The sequence below is a fragment of the Salmo salar genome, chromosome ssa20 (genome assembly GCF_905237065.1).
Source record: "Salmo salar chromosome ssa20, Ssal_v3.1, whole genome shotgun sequence".
NCBI classification, from domain to species: Eukaryota; Metazoa; Chordata; class Actinopteri; order Salmoniformes; family Salmonidae; genus Salmo; species Salmo salar.
In genome coordinates, this window is record NC_059461.1 from 72,022,435 (window position 1) to 72,047,754 (window position 25,320).

The following is a 25,320-nucleotide window of genomic DNA, read 5'->3' on the forward strand; positions in this document are numbered from 1 at the left end:
GGGCAATGCAAATAATCTGGCTAGCCATTTGATTAGCTGTTCAGGAGTCTTATGGCTTGGGGGTAGAAGCTATTTAGGAGCCTCTTGGACCCAGACTTGGCGCTCCGGTACCGCTTGCCATGCGGTAGCAGAGAGAACAGTCTATGACCAGGGTGGCTGGAGTCTTTGACAATTTTTAGGGCCTTCCTCTGACACCGCCTGGTATATAGGTCCTGTAGGAAGATTGACCACGGTGATGTACTGGGCCGTATGCACTACCCTCTTTAGTGCCTTGCGATCGGAGGCCAAGCAGATGCCATACCAGGCAGTGATGCAACCAGTCAGGATGCTCTCGATGGTGCAGCTGTAGAATTTTTTGAGGATCTGAGGACCCATGCCAAATCTTTCAGTCTCCTGAGGGGGAATAGGTTTTGTCATGCCCTCTTCACAATTGTCTTGGTGTGTTTGGACCATGATAGTTTTCTGGAGATGTGGACACCAAGGAACTTGAAACATTCGACCCGCTCCACTACAACCCCGTCGATGTTAATGGGGGCCTGTTCGGCCAGCCTTTTCCTGTAGTCCACGATTAGCTCCTTTGTCTTGCATACATTGAGGGAGAGGTTGTTGTCCTGGAACCACACTGCCAGTTCTCTGACCTCCTTCCTATAGGCTGTCTCATCGTTGTCGGTGATCAGGCTGTTCACTGTTGTGTCGTCAGCAAACTTAATGATGGAGTCGTGTTTGGCCACGCAGTCGTGGGTGAACAGAGATTACAGGAGGGGACTAAGTACACACCCCTGAGGGGCCCCAGTGTTGAGGATCAGTGTGGCAGATGTGTTGTTGCCTACCCTTACCACCTGGGGGCACCATAATATTGGTCTATGGATGTTTTGAAAATTGTTGCATTGTTGTAAAAACCAGCCAAACAGAACGCAACAGGCCACAAACTTATTCATAATTGAGCAATTATCTCTCCAGGAATCTAAAACTTGGATTACCCCAACACTCACATGTTCACACAGGTGCTTTCCACATACATGACAATGCAAATCACTCAATAACAGCATAAATCATCTTGCTCTTCAACTGAAAAGCGTTTCATCCTCAGGTTTCTGAGGGCACTGTGCCATCTACAGTACAGAGAAAATCCTACTCTGTATCAAGAAATATAATCCTAGTTTAATAGCTGGTTTGTGCAGTGTGGGGGCTCCCGAGTGGCGCAGCAATCTAAGGCACTGCATCTCAGTGCTAGAGGTGTCACTACAGACCCTGGTTCGATCCCAGGCTGTATCACAACCTGCCGTGATTGGGAGTCCCATAGGTCGGCGCACAATTGGCCCAGCGTCGTCCGGGTTAGGGTTTTGCCTGGGTAGGCCGTCATTGTAAAATAATGACAGCTGCCAGTCACAATTTATGGCCTTCTCTACAGCCAGCTAGAGATCTTAACTAATACGCCATAAATCAGTGTGTTTGCGGGAGCACACTAGGTGGTCTAGAATCTTCTATGACTTATTTACTTTTCTTGCACACAACACACTCTTACAGTAATAGTAGCATGCACATAATAATAGCTACAAACATGAAATGGTTACAGTTGCTGGCAATTCTGTACTTTGATGATATTATGCATTAGCTAAACACGTAAACAATACTGACAGCTGGCATCAGAACAAATTAGTTAAATGTAACTATATTTTCCTTTCCTTATAGAACCACAAAGATCACTTCTTCTGTGTGTGTGTGTGTGTGTGTGTGTGTGTGTGTGTGTGTGGTTAATGTGAGGTGGTGACCAAGAGCCAATAAAACTCTGGATATGGACACATCTGCCTTGTTCTTGTCGGACAGTCTGTAGCGGGTCAATCTTAACAATCAGCAATAAGTACTAGCAGGTGAGGGCATCTACAGCCAACCGCTCAGATGAGCTCTAGCTAGCCGTTTTTACATGGTCCTTCGAGAGAGATTCGGACCTAGATAAAGTGATAGTGTTCCAGTACCCAGAAGAGTTGTTTCCACACCCCCAGGTGGCAGATGAGTTATCCTGCATCCCTAAGCCATATGGGTCTGCTGCCACCACCCACAACACACACACGAAGACGTCACGTCCCTGAGGAAGATGAGCTGCGAGACCCTAGACCTCTCTTCTCGTACCGTCGACCAGTCCTGCTCCAGGTCTCATCTGTGGTCAAGGGGTGAACAAGGAACTGCTCTATGAGAGGGAAGAGATCAGGAGGGTTTATTATAGGTCCACCCACCTGAGCCACTGTCGCAGGAACTCTGCTACTGCTGCTACTCTCCGGACCGTCATCGCTCTAGGCCCCCCTGGCTCGAGTCACCGTCACAGGAGTGTCACCACAGCCTGAACCACTCCCCGAGCCGGCCCATCTACTGCCCTGAGAGACACTACTCCAGGCACTCCTGGCCTGAGCGTTCACCACCTCCACATGACCATTGGAACCCCACTACGCCCCGAGGTGGCACAGCTATTCCACAGAGTGTCGTCATTCCAGGCCCACCCAGCTGGAGCCTACGTCGCATCTACCAGAGTGTCGGGAGTGCCACTTCCACCCTGAGATGGCCCAGCTGCTCCCCCGACCAATGTCCTGCTAGAACCCCACGACCTCAACCACCAGTTCACCAGGTCCGCTTCTGCTGTCCAGAGCGGTCCAGCTCCCCATCAGATCAAGGCAACTCCAGAGTGCACAGTTCATCACACCAAAGTGTGCACACCCCTCAGCTAGCTCCTCGACTAGCCACAGTTAAGGAGACTCCCTCTCCAATCATGGAGCCACAGTCAGCCGCTGCCATGGGACCTGTTCTGGCTGCTGTTGTGGAGTTGTTCTCTCCTCCCAGTTGGGATCCACTGCTGGTCGAGGCAGATGCTCGGGTGCCTGAGGTTTGACTGTCTGCTACCCTGGAACCTCCAGCCACAAAGACTCCACCTGCTAACCCTCAGGAACCTCTCCCTGCTCCTGGCCCAGAACCCAAGCAGTTGATTCTTCCCCTGCTCCTAGGATGGAGCCACAGCCTGCAGATCTCAAGTGCAGCCAGGAAGTTGGGGTGTCCCCAGCCTCTCCTGCCAGAACTGTGCTAGTTCCAGCCCAGAGGGTCTTGCGACCTCCAGGGGACAAGCCAGACATCACCCCAGGTGAACCACCAGAAGTCACCCCTGATATACCCCCCCTGACCTAGTTGTCCAGTTCACTTCCCTCCAGGCGGGGTCAGAGTTCCCTTCCCTCCAGGCGGGGTCAGAGTTACATTTACGTCATTTAGCAGACGCTCTTATCCAGAGCGACTTACAGTAGTGAATGCATATATTTCATACATTTTTTTTTTTTTTTTTTCTGTGCTGGCCCCCCCGTAGGAATCGAACCCACAACCCTGGTGTTGCAAACACCATGCTCTACCAACTGAGCTACAGGGAAGTTCCCTTCCCTCCAGGCAGGATCAGAGTTCCCTTCACTTCAGGCGGGGTCAGAGTTCGCCGCCTTCCTGGTAGGTCCAGTCTACCCTGCCCCCTCAGTAGGTCCAGTGGACCCTGCCCCCTAGGTAGGTCCAGTCTACCCTGCCCACACGGTAGGTCAAGAGTATCCCGGCCCTTCAGCTGGTCAGATGGTTCCTGCTCCCCCAGTAGGCTCTCAGTTTCCATCTGTACCTGCTCTTCAGTCTCTTCAGTCTCTGGCTCTGGACTTAGGTTCCCGGACTTCTGCCATACTGCTAGGTCCCCAGGCCTCTGTCATTTATAGGTCCACAGTTCCCTGCACTAGTAGCCCCTAAGTTTGCAGCTCTGCCAGGCGCTAAGTATCATTCCCAGCTAGGACCCACATTTGCTTTGTCATCAGGTCTGCAGTATCCTGCCCTGCATGAACCGCAGACCCACTCCAAATTGGGTACGCAGCATCCTAGCCCGCCAGGTTTAGAGTCCCCTGCCATGTTAGGCCCTAAGTTAGCTGGTACGTTTGCAGGTCTGAAGTCTCCAGCCCTCGTTGGTATGCAGTTGCCTATACCGCCAGGTTTAGTGCCCTCTGCCCTGCCAGGCTCTAAGTTAGGTGCCTTGTCTGTAAGTCTGCAGTCTCTTGCCCTGCTCAGATCACAGTCCCCTGCCTTAGTTGGTAAGCCGTTGCCTATCCCACTAGGTTTAGAGCCTCCTGCCTTATTAGGCCCCAAGTTCCCTGTACTAGGCTTGCTGTCTCCAGACATAGTCAGCTTGCAGCGCCTTCGCCCGTCAGACTTAGAGCCTCCTGCCCTGCTAGGTTTTCATCCCTCTTTGGCCCTCCATTCCTAGCATTAGGTCCTCAGTCTTCAGCTGTACTAGATCTGCTGTCTCCAGCTCTAGTCGTCCCTCATTCCCTAACCCAGGTGGGTCATCAGGCTCCTGCCTGGCTAGGCTCAGATTTACCAGTTTCTCTAGTAGACCTAGAGCTCTACCACTCTCCTTGCTCTCAGTCAGTTTTCCTGTCTGGTCCAGAGTTGTTCTCCCTCTCAGGTTCAGAGTCATTCTAGTTTCACTGTATCCAGCTCTAGTCGGCCCTCAGCCCACTGCTACTCCAGGCTTTTGGTTCTCTGTCCCCACTAGGTCTGCAGCATCTGTCCTCAGTTGGTCTGCAGCCTCCAGCCTATGTTGGTAAGCAGTCAGCTCCCTCAGTGCTACAAGCCAAACCATCTTTCCTAGTTCTAGGCCATAGGTTTCCTGTCCTGCTATGCTCAGAGTTGTCTGCTTCTCTAGGTCTGCAGGACCTGTCCCTAGCCAGTTCGCAGCCCCCAGCCTCAGCCGGCACCCATTCACTTAGACTCGCGCTAGGCTACATGTTCCCTGCTCAGCTAGGTTCGCAGCCTCCCTCCATACCTGTAGGTGTAACATGTATTTACAATTTTGATACCTTCTGGAAACAAAGCTCATATTATAAGGAGGATGGGATCCACCTAAATCATTTGGGTTCCTGGATCCTTTCACAGAATTTTAAGGCTGCGTTGAGACAGTGACTTATCAATGACCCAAGCCCAGCTCCGAGTTGTCATAATGCTTCAGCAAATGTACATTATCCCAGGGGCGTTGGAAGACACAATGTAAGTAACCTAATTTATGTCCCTCTTATTGCCCAGCTTATGTATGCAGTAGTCATTTGCCAATGAACCAGAGTTATACTATTAGCACTGAGGTGGTGTGCCCAAGCAGGATGTCCACTGTGTGCAGCTCACCCTACACTAACATAAATAACCTGAGCTTGTCTACCTCTGCTAAACATCCAAGTAAAGCAAGATAAACATTCAAGCATCCCAGAAAAGTGGTTAATGAAATCAATAATTTGCTAGTAACAAATTACATTCATATTCTGATCTCTGAAACTCACTTAGATAATATCTTTGATACAGTGGTAGCAATACATGGCTATAAGATCTACAGAAAATACAGAAATGCCAAAGGTGGATGTGTGGCTGTTCATATTCAGAACCACATTCCTGTAAAGCTTAGAGAGGATCTCATGTGTTACGTTCCGCAGTTTGTGTTGTTGTGGGTTTGTATGTGTGTCTATTTCAGGAAATGGCTTCCTGGATTCCTAAAGCAGCTGATTGGTCGGCCCCATCGCTGATTGGAGCTCTGACCCCTCCCTCTCATCAGGGGATACAGCTGTTTCTTCAATTACCAACTCCTTCTTCAGCTTGATAAAAGCCAGTGTTCCTTGCTCAGAGAGGGGAGTGTCTTTTTATGTCCTGTGTTGGTTGATGTGGCGGTCAGTGAAAGGTTTTTTTTTATATTATTTTGTAGCCTCTCCTTTAGAAGGACAAATAATTCACTAAACCTCAACTAAATCTTGTAATGAATAATGTGGTAATTAATTTGAGGAGACTTAACTGCTTGGTCTAAGCCTGGATTTTAAACTGTCATGGTCAAAACATATTGATACAACAGTAGCTAGGATGGGGAGAAGTCTGTCCATAATAAAGTGTTACTCTGCATTTTTAACAGCACTATCAACAAGGCAGGTCCTACAGGCTCTAGTTTTGTTGCACCTGGACTGCTGTTTCTTTACAATTCGGCCATCAGATTTGCCACCAATCCTCCTTATAGGACACATCACTGCACTCTATACTCTTCTGTAAAATGGTCATCTCTGTATACCCGTCGCAAGACCCCGTGCTTGATGCTTATTTATAAAACCCTCTTAGGCCTTATAAAACCCTCTTAGGCCTCACTCCACCCTATCTGAGATATCTACTGCAGCCCTCATCCTCCACATACAACACCCGTTCCGCCAGTCACATTCTGTTAAAGGTCCCCAAAGCACACACATCACTGGGTCGCTCGTCTTTTCAGTTCGCTGCAGCTAGCGACTGGAACGAGCCGCAACAAACACTCAAACTGGACAGTTTTATCTCAATCTTTTCATTCAAAGACTCAATCATGGACACTCTTACTGACAGTTGTGGCTGCTTTGCATGATGTATTGTCTCTACCTTCTTGCCCTTTGTGCTGTTGTCTGTGCCCAATAATGCTTGTACCCTGTTTTGTGCTGATACCATGTTGTGTTGCTGCCATGTTGTGTTGCTGCCATGTTGTGTTGCTACTATGCTATTTAGTCATGTGTTGCTGCCATGCTATGCTGTCTTAGGCCTCTCTTTATGTAGTTTTGTGTTGTCTCGTCGTGATGTGTGTTTTGTCCTGTATTTTTATTTAATTCATTTTTATTTTTAATCCCAGCCCCAGTCCCCGCAGGAGGCCTTTTGTCTTTTGGTAGGCCCGCATTGTAAATAAGAATTTGTTCTTAACTGACTTGCCTAGTTAAATAAAAAATAGGTGGTGCAGAACAGGGCAGCATGGCTGGCCCTTGGATGTACACAGAGAGCTAACATTAATAATATGCATGTCAATCTCTCTTGGCTCAAAGTGGAGGAGAGATTGACTTCATCACAACTTGTATTTGTGAGAGGTATTGACATGTAGAATGCACAGAGCTGTCTGTTTGAACTACTGGCACACAGCTCGGACACCCATGCATAACCCACAAGAAATGCCACAAGAGGTCTCTTCACAGTCCCCAAGTCCAGAACATACTAAGGAGGCGCACATTACTACATAGAGCCATGTAACTCTATTCCACATCAAGTAACTCATGCCAGCAGTAAAATTAGATTTAAAAACAGATACAAATACACCTTATGGAACATCAGGGACTGTGAAGCAACACAAACATAGACACATGCATACAAAAAGACGATAACCTACGCACGATAACATGGCAGCAGCTAATGGGGATCCATAATAAATACAAATACCTGGCTTGCAGTCCTCAGTCTTAGTAGTAGGTTCCAAGTCCCCTGCCCTGCTAGGCCCTCAGCACCCTGACCTGGGGGACGCACTGTTCCCTGACGCAGAGGGCCTGCTGGGGGCCGCCCGCCTCCTGCCTTGGACGACCGTGAGCCCTTCCCACGTGGGAGACCACCTGACCTAGTCTCTGGGGCCCAGCCGGCCCCTGTCTCTGAATCCCTGATGAGCCTCTCCCAGGGGTCCCCACCTGCTCCACCATGGGAGTCATCAACTTCAGCCGAAGCAGCCAGTGAGCTGCGACTTTTCTGGTGTCATTGGAGACTTTTGGAGACTCTGACGTGAAAGCACGTATCGTTCTTACTCTTCTCAACGAGCAGTGGGTGCTGCCGTGGGCCCCACCCCCATCCCACCCCTGTCCCAAAGCACTCACAGGTGGCCCAGTCCCTCCCAGCTGCAGTCAGAGCAGGAGATGCTCACCCCTCCGCGTCGAGACTGCATATGAATTGCGCATGCGGGAAGCCGCCGCTGGCTGATCCCGCCCTGGCTTACATTAAAAAAAAAATGTTTTACCTTAATTAGGGCCAGACTAGTTACCATAATTTTCTCACATCACAGTTTTTCCTATTGTCTCTTTTTGGTCCATTTAGATTGTATACAACATTTTTTTTAAAACATGTTTTACTGTGACTTGTTGTAGGCTCCTAAGTGGACCATAAGGTTAAAAACCAAACCAAATTAAGAAAACTAAACTTAAAAACAAAAAATAAAAAGTAAAAAACTAAGTAACTCCGCCAGAGTGTCTCTTTTGGGTCACTTCTGCCGGTCCCAAGCCCGGATAAAGGAGGAGGGTTGGAATTGTGACATAAAAAAAAAGAATCGACAGAGGAAAGTTCATTTGTAGTTCTAAACATATTTAAGGTGTTTTTTACTCACTTTTTGTCTCTCCCACGACGTTATTCCTCTCCTACAGCGTCCATCACAATTACATGCACATGGCCAATTATGCAAATTAGGTGATGACATCATTTAGCGACTTCTAGCGACTTTTAGGACAGCCAATAGCTACTTTCCTTACTGAGGAGTTGGCAACACTGCTCCCTTGTACTCAGCAGTCCATTGTCCCTCTAATCACTCTGACATCAATGCCAATTTGATCAAAAATCTAATTACACAATTCATGAGAGATCCCATTAGCTCATGTTGCCAAACATTTATATAGGCTATGCAATTGCATGGCAAAACAGAGTTTTGATGGCCTCTATTAAAAAAGAGGATCCCATCAGCTTAAATTTATTTCTCAACTTTCCTAATTTTAAGCACATTGCTTCTCTTTACAACATGAGTATAGCATACCTGGCTGGCAAGAAAATGAACCACGGGAAAAGCGTCCTCCATTCGCTATTTAAGTGCATAGATGATGTATCTTTTTCCCCTGTTCAGAGACAGGTGCATGATAATGGTCCATTCTAAATCAGAACTAATTTCACACATAATTGTTATATGTAAAGACAATATTAAATCAAGAATATTCGGATGGGTGACAATATTATTACCTTGTCAATCTTGTACCATCACTTGATGGTGCCCAGCACATGTAGTTTGCGAAAAACAGCGCACGCCTTTTTTTGCTACTTCAAATCATAGTTGCACCTCATGTAGCCTAGTCCATAGTCCTATATGTTTTGACAAGGTTTAAACATATCACAACTAAAGTGGCCAAATAACTTCTCAAGTGAAGCACATTAATCCGCTTTACAACCGGTGTAGAGCCTAACTGGCATAATAGCATTTGCGGTCACTTTTGAGAATGGTGTTTTCTCGCTAATTGATTGCATTTTGGAACAATCGCGCTTATTACCTACTGTCGTATGCGCATTGCTGCACTTCTAACGTGACGAAATAGCATTAATTTATCAAAATTTGAAACGAAACGTTCTGATCTGTGGCATCAGCCTCATTGCTTTTAAAAGGATGTTTTGAGTGGTTGTATTAATTTGGGATCTATCGCATCCCACACTTGTCCCAGAGTGTGTTTGGAATATTTATTTCTCACACAGAAGGACAAGTTGACCAATAGAATAAGTCCATTTTTGTACTATGTGCGACAGTAGATTGACATACAATGCATTCGGGAAGTATTCAGAGTCCTTATCTTTTTCCACGTTTTGTTACATTCTTATTATAAAGTGGATTAAATAGTTTTCCCCCCTCATCAACCTACACAATTCCCCATAATGACAAAGCAAAAACAGGTTTAGACATTTTTGCAGGCTCCTGCCTGGCTAGGCTCAGATTTACCAGTTTCTCTAGTAGACCTAGAGCTCTACCACTCTCCTTGCTCTCAGTCAGTTTTCCTGTCTGGTCCAGAGTTGTTCTCCCTCAGGTTCAGAGTCATTCTAGTTTCACTGTATCCAGCTCTAGTCGGCCCTCAGCCCACTGCTACTCCAGGCTTTTGGTTCTCTGTCCCCACTAGGTCTGCAGCATCTGTCCTCAGTTGGTCTGCAGCCTCCAGCCTATGTTGGTAAGCAGTCAGCTCCCTCAGTGCTACAAGCCAAACCATCTTTCCTAGTTCTAGGCCATAGGTTTCCTGTCCTGCTATGCTCAGAGTTGTCTGCTTCTCTAGGTCTGCAGGACCTGTCCCTAGCCAGTTCGCAGCCCCCAGCCTCAGCCGGCACCCATTCACTTAGACTCGCGCTAGGCTACATGTTCCCTGCTCAGCTAGGTTCGCAGCCTCCCTCCATACCTGTAGGTGTAACATGTATTTACAATTTTGATACCTTCTGGAAACAAAGCTCATATTATAAGGAGGATGGGATCCACCTAAATCATTTGGGTTCCTGGATCCTTTCACAGAATTTTAAGGCTGCGTTGAGACAGTGACTTATCAATGACCCAAGCCCAGCTCCGAGTTGTCATAATGCTTCAGCAAATGTACATTATCCCAGGGGCGTTGGAAGACACAATGTAAGTAACCTAATTTATGTCCCTCTTATTGCCCAGCTTATGTATGCAGTAGTCATTTGCCAATGAACCAGAGTTATACTATTAGCACTGAGGTGGTGTGCCCAAGCAGGATGTCCACTGTGTGCAGCTCACCCTACACTAACATAAATAACCTGAGCTTGTCTACCTCTGCTAAACATCCAAGTAAAGCAAGATAAACATTCAAGCATCCCAGAAAAGTGGTTAATGAAATCAATAATTTGCTAGTAACAAATTACATTCATATTCTGATCTCTGAAACTCACTTAGATAATATCTTTGATACAGTGGTAGCAATACATGGCTATAAGATCTACAGAAAATACAGAAATGCCAAAGGTGGATGTGTGGCTGTTCATATTCAGAACCACATTCCTGTAAAGCTTAGAGAGGATCTCATGTGTTACGTTCCGCAGTTTGTGTTGTTGTGGGTTTGTATGTGTGTCTATTTCAGGAAATGGCTTCCTGGATTCCTAAAGCAGCTGATTGGTCGGCCCCATCGCTGATTGGAGCTCTGACCCCTCCCTCTCATCAGGGGATACAGCTGTTTCTTCAATTACCAACTCCTTCTTCAGCTTGATAAAAGCCAGTGTTCCTTGCTCAGAGAGGGGAGTGTCTTTTTATGTCCTGTGTTGGTTGATGTGGCGGTCAGTGAAAGGTTTTTTTTTTATATTATTTTGTAGCCTCTCCTTTAGAAGGACAAATAATTCACTAAACCTCAACTAAATCTTGTAATGAATAATGTGGTAATTAATTTGAGGAGACTTAACTGCTTGGTCTAAGCCTGGATTTTAAACTGTCATGGTCAAAACATATTGATACAACAGTAGCTAGGATGGGGAGAAGTCTGTCCATAATAAAGTGTTACTCTGCATTTTTAACAGCACTATCAACAAGGCAGGTCCTACAGGCTCTAGTTTTGTTGCACCTGGACTGCTGTTTCTTTACAATTCGGCCATCAGATTTGCCACCAATCCTCCTTATAGGACACATCACTGCACTCTATACTCTTCTGTAAAATGGTCATCTCTGTATACCCGTCGCAAGACCCCGTGCTTGATGCTTATTTATAAAACCCTCTTAGGCCTTATAAAACCCTCTTAGGCCTCACTCCACCCTATCTGAGATATCTACTGCAGCCCTCATCCTCCACATACAACACCCGTTCCGCCAGTCACATTCTGTTAAAGGTCCCCAAAGCACACACATCACTGGGTCGCTCGTCTTTTCAGTTCGCTGCAGCTAGCGACTGGAACGAGCCGCAACAAACACTCAAACTGGACAGTTTTATCTCAATCTTTTCATTCAAAGACTCAATCATGGACACTCTTACTGACAGTTGTGGCTGCTTTGCATGATGTATTGTCTCTACCTTCTTGCCCTTTGTGCTGTTGTCTGTGCCCAATAATGCTTGTACCCTGTTTTGTGCTGATACCATGTTGTGTTGCTGCCATGTTGTGTTGCTACTATGCTATTTAGTCATGTGTTGCTGCCATGCTATGCTGTCTTAGGCCTCTCTTTATGTAGTTTTGTGTTGTCTCGTCGTGATGTGTGTTTTGTCCTGTATTTTTATTTAATTCATTTTTATTTTTAATCCCAGCCCCAGTCCCCGCAGGAGGCCTTTTGTCTTTTGGTAGGCCCGCATTGTAAATAAGAATTTGTTCTTAACTGACTTGCCTAGTTAAATAAAAAATAGGTGGTGCAGAACAGGGCAGCATGGCTGGCCCTTGGATGTACACAGAGAGCTAACATTAATAATATGCATGTCAATCTCTCTTGGCTCAAAGTGGAGGAGAGATTGACTTCATCACAACTTGTATTTGTGAGAGGTATTGACATGTAGAATGCACAGAGCTGTCTGTTTGAACTACTGGCACACAGCTCGGACACCCATGCATAACCCACAAGAAATGCCACAAGAGGTCTCTTCACAGTCCCCAAGTCCAGAACATACTAAGGAGGCGCACATTACTACATAGAGCCATGTAACTCTATTCCACATCAAGTAACTCATGCCAGCAGTAAAATTAGATTTAAAAACAGATACAAATACACCTTATGGAACATCAGGGACTGTGAAGCAACACAAACATAGACACATGCATACAAAAAGACGATAACCTACGCACGATAACATGGCAGCAGCTAATGGGGATCCATAATAAATACAAATACCTGGCTTGCAGTCCTCAGTCTTAGTAGTAGGTTCCAAGTCCCCTGCCCTGCTAGGCCCTCAGCACCCTGACCTGGGGGACGCACTGTTCCCTGACGCAGAGGGCCTGCTGGGGGGCCGCCCGCCTCCTGCCTTGGACGACCGTGAGCCCTTCCCACGTGGGAGACCACCTGACCTAGTCTCTGGGGCCCAGCCGGCCCCTGTCTCTGAATCCCTGATGAGCCTCTCCCAGGGGTCCCCACCTGCTCCACCATGGGAGTCATCAACTTCAGCCGAAGCAGCCAGTGAGCTGCGACTTTTTCTGGTGTCATTGGAGACTTTTGGAGACTCTGACGTGAAAGCACGTATCGTTCTTACTCTTCTCAACGAGCAGTGGGTGCTGCCGTGGGCCCCACCCCCATCCCACCCCTGTCCCAAAGCACTCACAGGTGGCCCAGTCCCTCCCAGCTGCAGTCAGAGCAGGAGATGCTCACCCCTCCGCGTCGAGACTGCATATGAATTGCGCATGCGGGAAGCCGCCGCTGGCTGATCCCGCCCTGGCTTACATTAAAAAAAAAATGTTTTACCTTAATTAGGGCCAGACTAGTTACCATAATTTTCTCACATCACAGTTTTTCCTATTGTCTCTTTTTGGTCCATTTAGATTGTATACAACATTTTTTTTAAAACATGTTTTACTGTGACTTGTTGTAGGCTCCTAAGTGGACCATAAGGTTAAAAACCAAACCAAATTAAGAAAACTAAACTTAAAAACAAAAAATAAAAAGTAAAAAACTAAGTAACTCCGCCAGAGTGTCTCTTTTGGGTCACTTCTGCCGGTCCCAAGCCCGGATAAAGGAGGAGGGTTGGAATTGTGACATAAAAAAAAAGAATCGACAGAGGAAAGTTCATTTGTAGTTCTAAACATATTTAAGGTGTTTTTTACTCACTTTTTGTCTCTCCCACGACGTTATTCCTCTCCTACAGCGTCCATCACAATTACATGCACATGGCCAATTATGCAAATTAGGTGATGACATCATTTAGCGACTTCTAGCGACTTTTAGGACAGCCAATAGCTACTTTCCTTACTGAGGAGTTGGCAACACTGCTCCCTTGTACTCAGCAGTCCATTGTCCCTCTAATCACTCTGACATCAATGCCAATTTGATCAAAAATCTAATTACACAATTCATGAGAGATCCCATTAGCTCATGTTGCCAAACATTTATATAGGCTATGCAATTGCATGGCAAAACAGAGTTTTGATGGCCTCTATTAAAAAGAGGATCCCATCAGCTTAAATTTATTTCTCAACTTTCCTAATTTTAAGCACATTGCTTCTCTTTACAACATGAGTATAGCATACCTGGCTGGCAAGAAAATGAACCACGGGAAAAGCGTCCTCCATTCGCTATTTAAGTGCATAGATGATGTATCTTTTTCCCCTGTTCAGAGACAGGTGCATGATAATGGTCCATTCTAAATCAGAACTAATTTCACACATAATTGTTATATGTAAAGACAATATTAAATCAAGAATATTCGGATGGGTGACAATATTATTACCTTGTCAATCTTGTACCATCACTTGATGGTGCCCAGCACATGTAGTTAGCGAAAAACAGCGCACGCCTTTTTTTGCTACTTCAAATCATAGTTGCACCTCATGTAGCCTAGTCCATAGTCCTATATGTTTTGACAAGGTTTAAACATATCACAACTAAAGTGGCCAAATAACTTCTCAAGTGAAGCACATTAATCCGCTTTACAACCGGTGTAGAGCCTAACTGGCATAATAGCATTTGCGGTCACTTTTGAGAATGGTGTTTTCTCGCTAATTGATTGCATTTTGGAACAATCGCGCTTATTACCTACTGTCGTATGCGCATTGCTGCACTTCTAACGTGACGAAATAGCATTAATTTATCAAAATTTGAAACGAAACGTTCTGATCTGTGGCATCAGCCTCATTGCTTTTAAAAGGATGTTTTGAGTGGTTGTATTAATTTGGGATCTATCGCATCCCACACTTGTCCCAGAGTGTGTTTGGAATATTTATTTCTCACACAGAAGGACAAGTTGACCAATAGAATAAGTCCATTTTTGTACTATGTGCGACAGTAGATTGACATACAATGCATTCGGGAAGTATTCAGAGTCCTTATCTTTTTCCACGTTTTGTTACATTCTTATTATAAAGTGGATTAAATAGTTTTCCCCCCTCATCAACCTACACAATTCCCCATAATGACAAAGCAAAAACAGGTTTAGACATTTTTGCAAATGTATGAAACAAAAATGAAATATCACATTTACATAAGCATTCAGACCCTTTAATCAGAAGCACCTTTGGTAGATATTATAGCCACAAGTCTTCTTGGGTGTGAAGCTACAAGCTTGGCACACCTGTATTTGGAGAGTTTCTCCCATTCTTCTCTGCAGATTCTCTCAAGCTCTGTCAGGTTGGATGGGGAGCGTCGCTGCACAGCTTTTTTCAGGTCGCTCCAGAGATGTTCGATTGGTACAAGTTCGGCTCTGGCTGGGCCATTCCAGGATATTCACAGACTTGTCCCAAAGCCACTCCTGCGTTGTCTTGGCTGTGTGCTTAGGGTTGTTGTCCTGTTGGAAGGTGAACCGTCACCCCAGTCTGAGGTCCTGAGTGCTCTGGAACAGGTTTTCATCAAGGATCTCTCTGTACTTTGCGCCATTCATCTTTCCCTCGATCCTGACTAGTCTCTGCCACTGAAAAACATCCCCACAGCATGATACTGCCACCACCATGCTTCACCGTAGGGATGGTGCCAGGTTTCCACCAGACGTGACGCTTGACATTCAGGCCAAAGAGTTCAATCTTGGTTTCATCAGACCAGAGAATCTTGTTCCTCATCGTCCAAGAGTCCTTTAGGTGCCTTTTGGCAAACTCCAAGCGGGCTGTCATGTGCCTTTTACTGAGAAGTGGCTTCCGGCTGGCCACTCTGCCATAAAAGCCTGATTGGTGGAGTGATGCAGAGATGGTTGTCCTTCTGGAAGGTTCTTCCATCTCCATAGAGGAACTCTGGACCTCTGTCAGAGTGACCATTGGGTTATCTCCCTGACCAAGATGCCCTTCTCCCCCAATTGCTGAATTTGGCCAGTGGTTCCAAACTTCTCCCATTTAAGAATGATGGAGGCCACTGTTCTTGGGGACCTTCAATGCTGCAGAATTTTTTTCGGTAACCTTCCCCAGATCTGTACAGATCTACACAATCCTATCTCGGAGCTCTATAGACAATTCCTTCGACCTCATGGCTTGGTTTCTGCTCTGACATTCACTGTCAACTGTGGGACCTTATACAGACAGGTGTGTTCCTTTTCAAATCATGTCCAATCACTTGAATATAACACAGGTGGACTCCAATCAAGTTGTAGAAACATCTCAAGGATGATCAATGGAAACAGGATGCACCGGAGCTCAATTTCGAGTCTCATAGCAAAGGGTCTAAATACTTATGTAAATAACGTATTTCAGTAAAAAAAAAGATATACATTTGCAAAATTTTCTAATAACCTGTTTTCACTTGTCATTATGGGGTATTGTGTGTAGACTGATCAGGAACATTTTAGAATAAGGCTGTAACGTAAGAAAAAGTGAAAGGGTCTGAATACTTTCCAAAGGCACTGTATATCATAACACTCACTCATCAAGTCTTACATTCCTACATTCCATTACTTTTCTCTTTCCAACACAGTTGGAAAAAACTATTTGACCAACAGAAGGAAGCTGGTGACCAGTTTGACCATATCATAGCCTAGAATTTAAAAATCTCCTACTCGTGGATTTATTTGCCCCTTTAGGGAGGGTTCAACATTTGAGCTATAAAAATTATATTATGGTCTTGTATCCTCCAGACCTACTCAATGAATAAGCAACTATAGCTTCAAACAATGTTCAACATTCTTTATTTTTCTTAAGGAATTGTATTCATTTACTGTTACAGACATATCATAGACATTAAGGGCTGTTGTCATTGGACTTGTTGCATAGAGCACCGTTTATATGGACAATAATTGAGATTCTGTCTATATTGAGGTACAGTCCCTCAGTGGAATATACCATGGTAAAATCCAATGTGAAAGCAATGCGATTTGATTGTATATCATGTGCTTGCGTTTTTTGGAAATGCTTAGACTGTTAAAGATAACGTCCTCCACTGGGTGGCAGTAAAAGTCATGAAATAATCACACAATTTTACATTTTAGTCATTTAGCAGATGCTCTTATCCAGAGCGACTTACAGTTAAGTCAAACCCACAACCCTGGCGTTGCAAGCTCCACGCTCTACCAACTGAGCCACACGAGATCACCCATTCAACCAGGATGAAATCAGACATTATGTATAATACATGATCTACATACTCTACGCAACAGTCTAGGTCTATAATGAAGCAGGAAGAAGAATAAAAGCCACAGCACTGATGTTCTTTAAATGTCACATTTAATGAGTTTCACCACTGTACTTCAAATCTACACTTTTAGAAACCGGCCATTTTTCCCAACACACACGTGAGCACATCTGAGGAATCAATTCCGGTCTCAACTTCACATTGGCTTTAAGGTCCTTGTAAGCAGAGCTTTATAGATATATTTATCGTAAATTGTATTCAAATTACATTACCTCTGAGTATAAACTTCAAATGTCTTATAAAATGTGTGACAGCACAAGTAGTATCTATCCAAATTTTGCCCAAATATCAGTTGCAGAGTTCAAGTTAGTCTGCGTTATTTTTTGTACACATTTAAAATTAGCATCAGTGGGTTTTTGTACTTCATTTCAACACAAAATCTCTTGAAGAAAAGATACTAGCATCTTCACATACATATTACACAGGGACACGGAGGGGGGGGGGTCATAGCCTATCAAATATATGACTCAACGTCAACTAACAGTCTGGAATTGCTTGGCTATTGATAGGGTCTTTTAATACAATGACATGATAGGATGGATCCCACCTCGGGTAGATTTTAAATAGTTTTTCAAATGAGTGAAGAAGAAACTTGCACGTTTTTTATTTATTTCAATATAAAAGCTGGAAGGGACATTCAAGTTTTATTTTTAATTCTCCACATGAAATGATAAACTTGTGGAGGTAGACAAACCAAGTAATTGAGCTCAAGAGGTAGAGACCAACATTGTGATTCCTTTATATACATATAAACACAATAGTAAAGTGTTTCTCTAAGGTAAAAGAAATAATAATATAATAATCATAATAGTAGTATAATAATAATAAGAAAAAAGCCTTCTACTTCAATATATCCACAGCTCTGCAGTACACACAAGACACAATTAACATAATTGGTTATGTGTTTTTTCATTTGTTTTCTGAATCATTTTTGTTTTGGATTATTTTTGTCTTCTACACACTCTAGTACAGGGGAAAACAAATAAAAGACCAAATAAAATATATACATTTATATGCAAGTCTCAAAAATAAAATAAAATGCACAGCCCTAAAAATGTGCAGGCTAATACACCTTCTATACAGCAGTATTGTTTGGAGTTTTAATTCTTTGTTTTTTTTCCCTCCATTGTAGATTTAGTTTTAAATCTATTTGTTTTTTTAATGTATTTACATATCATATTCTGTGGATCATGAGAAAGCATGCCATAGAATGTTGACTGAAAGAACTAAAAAATAATAATCAAAAAATATATTAAATTGATTTCTTTCTGAGAGTTTATTTTATTGGCGTAGGTGCAGGTAACATGAAACATCGCTTTGGGGAGTGAGGCTTAAAGTAGACCTAATATATTTGTTTGACACCATTCCCTTAATAAGGAGACAAACCTTCACCAAAGCAACTCACTGTAGTTAGATAAACATTCTCATTCGCATGTGACAGGACACACGTATAAGCAACACGCACACACCCCTCTTGTTGGAACCCTACGGAAATTAATGAATGTCTTCAAGGAATGGCAACATCCCCTCGTATCATCAAACATCTATTTTTTTTATCTTGGTTTCGCTTTCTCTTTAGAATAATTTCATTATTTTGGTTTGGCTGATCTTCGTATTATTTTGCTTGTCTGTCTTCAACTAGGTATGTATTGACAGAACATGGACATACAGTGTATGGTAGGACTATAGATTCAGCAGACACGGTAGGGGAACCAGTGAATGTCTGTATCCTTTATACTCTTAACATGCCTGTTCATACGGTACAGTATGTCTAACAGCAGATTACTTTAATTCGGTCACTCAGAGTCTCCAGAGAGAAAATGCAACGACCAAGTAGCACCCCAACATGGCCTTCTTGTTACTGTAGCACAAAACCTGTGCAGAATACCACAATATCAGTATGTACCCTAAACTACTGCCTCTCTGTCCCCCGTCATGCTACAGCACTTCAGCTCTCAGTGGCTCCTCGCACTAATAGTCTATTCTTTGAAGCAACCACATTTCAGGGTTACCTCATTTTACCCAGCTAATACTGACACAGTGCCATACTTCCACATGCCCACATTTGGGTTAGGTGTGCGAGTGGGTGTGCCGTGTGAGAGGTTCTTGCCATATGTATCGCAACCAAGTGGCATGCAGAGCACACATCTCTTCACAAATACTGACTTCTAACCCAGAGGACAACAGGCATAGAACAAACAGCAATGGAGCAGAAAAAAATGTAACAAACAATGAAACCCTCTGACTCTACTGTTTAACAGTACACCACAAATAAATAAAAAGCTTTATCTCTAATTGAACGCTGATTTCTCGGGGGGGGATTTGCTAGCGTGAGTAGGTACGGTCTTAAATCTCGTTCTATACATAAAAAGAACACCCATTCCGGACCCCGTCTCCCTCCTTTAATAAATAAGTGACGACTATGCATGTATGGAAGTGGATGGGAGCAGTGCATTGCCCTCGGGGACTGCAGGCAGAGACTACGAGGACTCTGTGTAGCATACTGCCTCTGTCTCATCCCTGGCTTTACACACACTTTCAAGCCCACGAGGGTGGCCCTTATACCACCTCTGCACAATGTTTGTATGCACATGTGTGTGTGCATTCATTAGTGGGTATACACTTGTATACATAGCACACTGTAAAAGTCCCTCCATAACCCAGTCAGCAGTGGTTGGTTGGGTTCATTTTAAAACTTCATAGTTAGTATTACAGTACACACACAGTGGACATTGCTAGTCCTAGACTCCAGTGAAATGCTACGCAGGGTGGGGTTTCTTCTTCTTGTCCTCAGTGGTCCAGCGTGGGCCATGGGCAGGGTCGTGGCCCAGACAGCAGCTATTCCCACACCAGGGGGGACGGGGGCATCTCAGAGGGCTGGGCCACAGTGGAACTGTCAGAGAGAGAGAGAGAGAGCGAGAGAGCGAGAGAGCGAGAGAGCGAGAGAGAGAGAGAGAGAGACAACGAGGGAGATGAGCGAAAGAAAGAACAAAAGAGGACACAGAGAGATGAGGGGACAGGGAGAGATGGAAAGGTATGGTCAGTCACTGGCACTGCCGCAGCACCACTTTCTGTTTAGTGAGCAGCATGCATCTACTGCAGAGGAAAAAGCAATTAACTAATGCACCAAATCCTTAACAATAACTCTCAGGATGTTGGCTGGCTGGAGGCAGGAGCGAAACTCACAAATCAGATATTTTAGGCCGGGTAATAACAAACTGCAAGGAGAAAGACACTTTTATTGGCTGCCAGTGAGGAAAGCTGGCCAATGGAATGGACTGTTACTGTTCTCGTTGTGACACAGAAGGACACAGGTACCAAGGTGTGGCAGGTAGATTGGGTAAGAGAAGGAAAGCTGACATGCTCACAGGACCAGGTCAAGTAGGGTAAATGTCATCTAACAAGCTATCAAGTTTCTAAGAAGTGGTTAGCTTTCAAACTAGCAATTCCAAAAACCAAACAATGAGGAATCCGGTGGTCTCCACCGGCAGAGGCCTCTGGCCTTACCTGATAAAGCTTTTGAAAGCGGCTGACTGGGGGTTGATGCAAAGCGGCACTCTGTTCCCCTTCTGCTGCTCCAGGATGAACTGGTGAATGATCTCTGTGGAAGACAGAGACAGGCTCAAGGAGACGAACGCAACACACTCTTTACAGTTACACTGAGTTTCACAGTAAGCTTTTTAAATGAGGTTGACATATTGTATCATACAGTATTTACTGCTTGTTTGAAATTAGGTAAAGATCTATTTCGAAGTGTGGATCTTCACTTAGAAATAACCCGGGTTTGTATTTTGAAATCCTGTGGTAAAATGGTAGTCTGATTCAGAGGGGTTGGGTTAAATGCAGAAGACACATTTCAGTTGAATGCATTGTCCAACTGACTAGGTATCCCCCTTTCCCTTTTAGTTGCATTACAATGATCTACTGATTACTTAGCTTCATTGGGATTCATTAAAACAAGCTTTGTTGCCTAGCTACGACTTAGGACCAGGTAAATAGTTGAAATAAGTACCAGACAGGAAGGAAGAGGAAAGGGAGATGTAGGATGAGGGAGGAGGATGAGGGAGGAAGGCCAGGTTTATTTCGACCATCCACCAGAGTAAGCCTGCGTTTAGAAGACATCCTCACTAATACCTGCTGACAGAACAGGCCACCACTGATCTGGCTCTCCCCGCAGAGAGAGAGAGAGGAGGGAGGGAGGGTGAGGAAGAGAGGCCGAGAGAGAACAAACATCTAAACGAGAGGGAGTGCTTCTAGGGATGTGACTAAAGGCGTCAGCAAGCTTCAGTTTAACTGGCGCCTAGCCGAACTCTGCAAGCGTACCGAACGAGTGTGCTCGCATACTCCCTTAAAAGACCTTTGCTTGAAAAACTAGAAAAAATAGGCAATAGTACTGTTTGTCCATTTAGAGACGCCGTAGCCAGTATACACTTCCTCAGAAGAGTCAGTATTAATGTAGGATAACTCAAGAAATCTGTCATTCATTTTGACGTTTTTGCAGAGGAGATTTTAGTCGTGCAATTTTACATCTAACTAAGATGTTTGGTGCAGTATTTCTCAATTAAAAGATATGCATCAAAACAAGTCTTCTCTCATTGTATGACAACAAAGACTTTTGAAGAATCCCTACTGTTGACCAATCACTGACAAAGGGGCGTAGACTTCGGCTACAGACTTATGTTGTCATAATATATGCACAAACTCTTCCGAACTGTTTCGGCTGGGAAGAATGAGGACGCCTTAACATACAGAGGCATGATCTGCACATGGTCTCAGGGCTGATTGGATTAAATTAGGACCTCAGGTGTCTGTAAAGCTGCCTGTTTCACAATAATTGTGGTACGAGGCTAAGTTGGGATAAGACTTTCACCATGTAAGCAATGGATGAATGTCTATTTATCACCCATTGAACCCATTAGCTTTAGCTAAAGCTGCCTCTCTTTGCAAACCCAGTGGAAAAACATAAGCTGGTAACATGAAGGAAATAACAGTGGATGAGCTAGATAGGCCTAAAACAGAGGATAAAACATTAAAAACAAAACTTGAAAGGGCTAATTCCCACAGCAAAACTCTGCCCTCTGCTGGTTGGTGGACAGACTCACCTTTGACCTGTCTGACGGAGGTCAGATTCTTCTCGAAGCCATCGTCGAACTTGGGCGTGGTGACGGGCTCGAAGTCGCTGGTGTAGACGCGGCCAGAGGAGGTGGTGTAGCAGCACTTACACATGCATGTGTGGTACCTCAGTCTGCCCTCGTCCAGGTAGGGGTGGGCCAGGGCATCCTTCGCTGAGATCCGCTTTGACTGGGGGAGGGCCAAACACACTCTTATGTACACAGACTACACACACTGATGGAATACATACAGGACTATGAAATCCCTCCAAATCAAATGGTCTGTTTAATAAAGCGTTTGCAGTCTCTCATAAACAACAGACTACTGCACATTTTGAGGACACCCCACATTAAAACTAGACCTTGGAATCAAATCAAATCAGCCTCAACTGAATAACCAACTGATTAGTCAGCAATATCCCACTGACAGGTGCCAGACTTTGAAACGAAGGGGGAGAAAAACTGCCCTCTGGTCTGGATAAAGATGTCCGAAAAGAAAGGTCTGCTTATTTCCACATTACAGATATCCATATGACAACCCTGTATTCAGTAGGCCTCGATAACTCAATGTTTTTGGCCCCCATTATTACCATGTGTCAGACTCCTACTAATCTGTTAGTGACAGAGCTTCATCTTATTTCCCCAAGCAGTCAGAAGACGCCAGTAAACACCACCGTGTGTGATCTGTCAACACTAGCTTCTAGTAGGGTTTCTACACACACACACACACACACACACACACACACACACACACACACACACACACACACACACACACACACACACACAGTATGCAACATAAGGTATACTCGTACGTTTTAGGAAAATAATTATTCAGTCAGAAAGCCAAAAAGCTGCTTCAGTCTAAGTAGGAGCCAAAACTCTTGAGTATTTTTTTTTTTTTACATCTCTTCATATGGTGTCCAATCTGCTGGCCATTTAGCCACACACACACACACACACACACACACACACACACACACACACACACACACACACACACACACACAACTCACCGGATCGAACACAAGCATCCTGCACAGGAGGTGGACAGCTTCGTGGGTGGCCTGGCTGGACAGGGTGTACAGGACAGGAAGGGATGGCTGCAGAGACAGGAAATGTCATACAGTCAGTCAAATAGTCACACGGACAGTCAACTTAACCAAATAAAGCTTTTTCAATGCTGGCCTTGTTTTTATTACATTGGGATTTTAAGAACTGTGAAAACATCTTGGATAATGATATCATGAATTGTACATTCAACATGACAGTTTTGACACTCAGAAGAAGCATCTACCTGGTAGTACAGTTTTTGTACAGCACCAAAAATAATGACGTGATGTTGTGACAACGGGAAAAAGTCAAGGGCTACTGCGTGCATATTGCAATGTGGATTCAATTGAATTGAGTCCTAGATCTTATCTGTGGCATCAAAGCCAGCCACAGCCAATGATTTTACAAATCTCTCCTTCACTTCCACACGTCTTTCACGCTGCCGCCAAAGGGATCCTTCAAATGATAGCCGTGTGCTTATCTACGAGGAGGTGGGCCCAGAAGAACAATGAGCAAGTTATTTTTACACTCTAATTATATTCCCTGCCCCCATCCATCCCTTGCTCTGTCTCTCTCTCTCTCGTTCTCTCTCTCTCTATCAAACTCAACAAAGTTGATTGAAAAAGCACACCGTTAATCGCTTGTTTTCCCTGATTAGGTTTTGCCGGTGTGAGCAGATGCAAGCCCCGACTGGTGATTCACGCTCATCAGGATATGACTTTCTGTCACTCACACATTATTCCCTCCGCTGTGTTTCACACAGCACAATCACCAAGGAGAGGAGAGGGGGACGAGAGCAGAGGAGAGGAGAGGGGGAGGAGAGGGAGGAGAGGGAGAAGAGAGCAGAGGAGAGGGGGAGGAGAGGAGAGGAGGTGGAGTGGGAGAAGAGAGCAGAGGAGAGGGGGAAAAGAGATGCTGAGGAGAGGGGAAGGAGAAGAGAGCAGAGGAGACTGTGCTTTGTGTGTGTGTGTGTTACATCAGTGTGTGTGTGTGTTGCCATGGTGGCAGTGTGATGGGGCACGGTGCTGGGCTGAGAGAGAGAGATAGAGAGAGGGAGAAAGAGCGTTGCGGTGCACAGTAGTATTAGTAGGCATTAGCCAGGGATTAGCAGGGGATGGAGTTCCAGACAGATGAAGGGGGAGGAGGGCAGGAGAGAGAGGGAGGTGAGGCTGGACTAGACCCCTGTCCCGGCCCCATGATGCCACCCGGGACACAGCCAAATTAAACAAATGATGACTCAGGAAGAGAGGCTGACTGGTGACATAATGGCCATGGTGCTGTTTCAGACTAGACATCACTCAGAAACTCACACTGTCAAACACTGTGAAGGAAGAGACTGTCTGAGAGCAGCTGAAGGTTCTCTTTAAAGACAACACAGATGCGGTAATAACAGCAGCTAATCTCCGTCTCTAGCCGGAGAACAGAGGCATCTCCTCTCAAACTAGGACAAGTGGTCAACCAGCCCACTCCAAACCCCTCAGACTAAGCAAAAGGGGGTACATTGCCTGGTGTGTGTGCACTGTGCAGCCATCAGCAGTAGTTCTGGTAACTGGGTTGAGGGAGTATTTCAACATTGAATTTTGGAGCTTTTCCCTGCATGGCAATTGACTGGACAGCTAGAGTGGTGATGTGATGTCACAGTGCCTCAAGGCCTTGTTGTTGTAAGCAGCCTGAGCCAGGTCAGGGCTTTCTCTTAGCTAGCCAGAGTAGTCAGAGTTGTTCTCTCTCAGCTAGCCAGAGCCAGGTCAGGGCTTTCTCTTAGCTAGCCAGAGTAGTCAGAGTTGTTCTCTCTCAGCTAGCCTGAGCCAGGTCAGGGCTTTCTCTTAGCTAGCCAGAGTAGTCAGAGTTGTTCTCTCTCAGCTAGCCAGAGCCAGGTCAGGGCTTTCTTTCTCTCAGCTTCTCAAGAAGCACAGAGCCACGGGCTAGAGAGGTGTATTTACAGGGCTTGGTTCTATCTCCTAACAGGCTATCTATTTATCTCTCTCCTAACATGATTTCTGTCTATCTATCTATCTGTCTCCTAACATGCCATCTATCTTTAAAAAAAAAAAAAAGTCATTTAGCAGACGCTCTTATCCAGAGCGACTTACAGTATTGAATTTCATTTTTTTAAAAAATTGTACTGGCCCCCTGTGGGAATCGAACCCACAACCCTGGCATTGCACACACCATGCTGGCGTTGCAAACACCATGCTCTACCAACTGAGCATATCTATCTATCTATCTATCTATCTATCTATCTATCTATCTATCTATCTATTCAATTCAATTCAAGGGGCTTTATTGGCATGGGAAACATGTGTTAACATTGCCAAAGCAAGTGAGGTAGAT

At 44.8% G+C, this 25,320-nt stretch overlaps 1 protein-coding gene across 1 annotated transcript in view; it reads right to left on the reverse strand.

Annotated features, from left to right (window-relative positions):
- Window positions 1-16,840: 16,840 nt before the first annotated feature.
- LOC106581270 (serine/threonine-protein kinase NLK) overlaps window positions 16,841-25,320 on the reverse strand; it is a 166,412-nt gene continuing 157,932 nt past the window's right edge. Inside the window, exons 8-11 of the mRNA XM_014163226.2 lie at window positions 22,953-23,039; window positions 21,928-22,126; window positions 20,333-20,426; window positions 16,841-19,718 (exon numbers count right to left, since the gene is read on the reverse strand). Of these exons, the coding sequence (XP_014018701.1) occupies window positions 19,664-19,718; window positions 20,333-20,426; window positions 21,928-22,126; window positions 22,953-23,039 (435 nt within the window). The 3' untranslated portion in view covers window positions 16,841-19,663. The remainder of the gene's footprint in view (window positions 19,719-20,332; window positions 20,427-21,927; window positions 22,127-22,952; window positions 23,040-25,320) is intronic.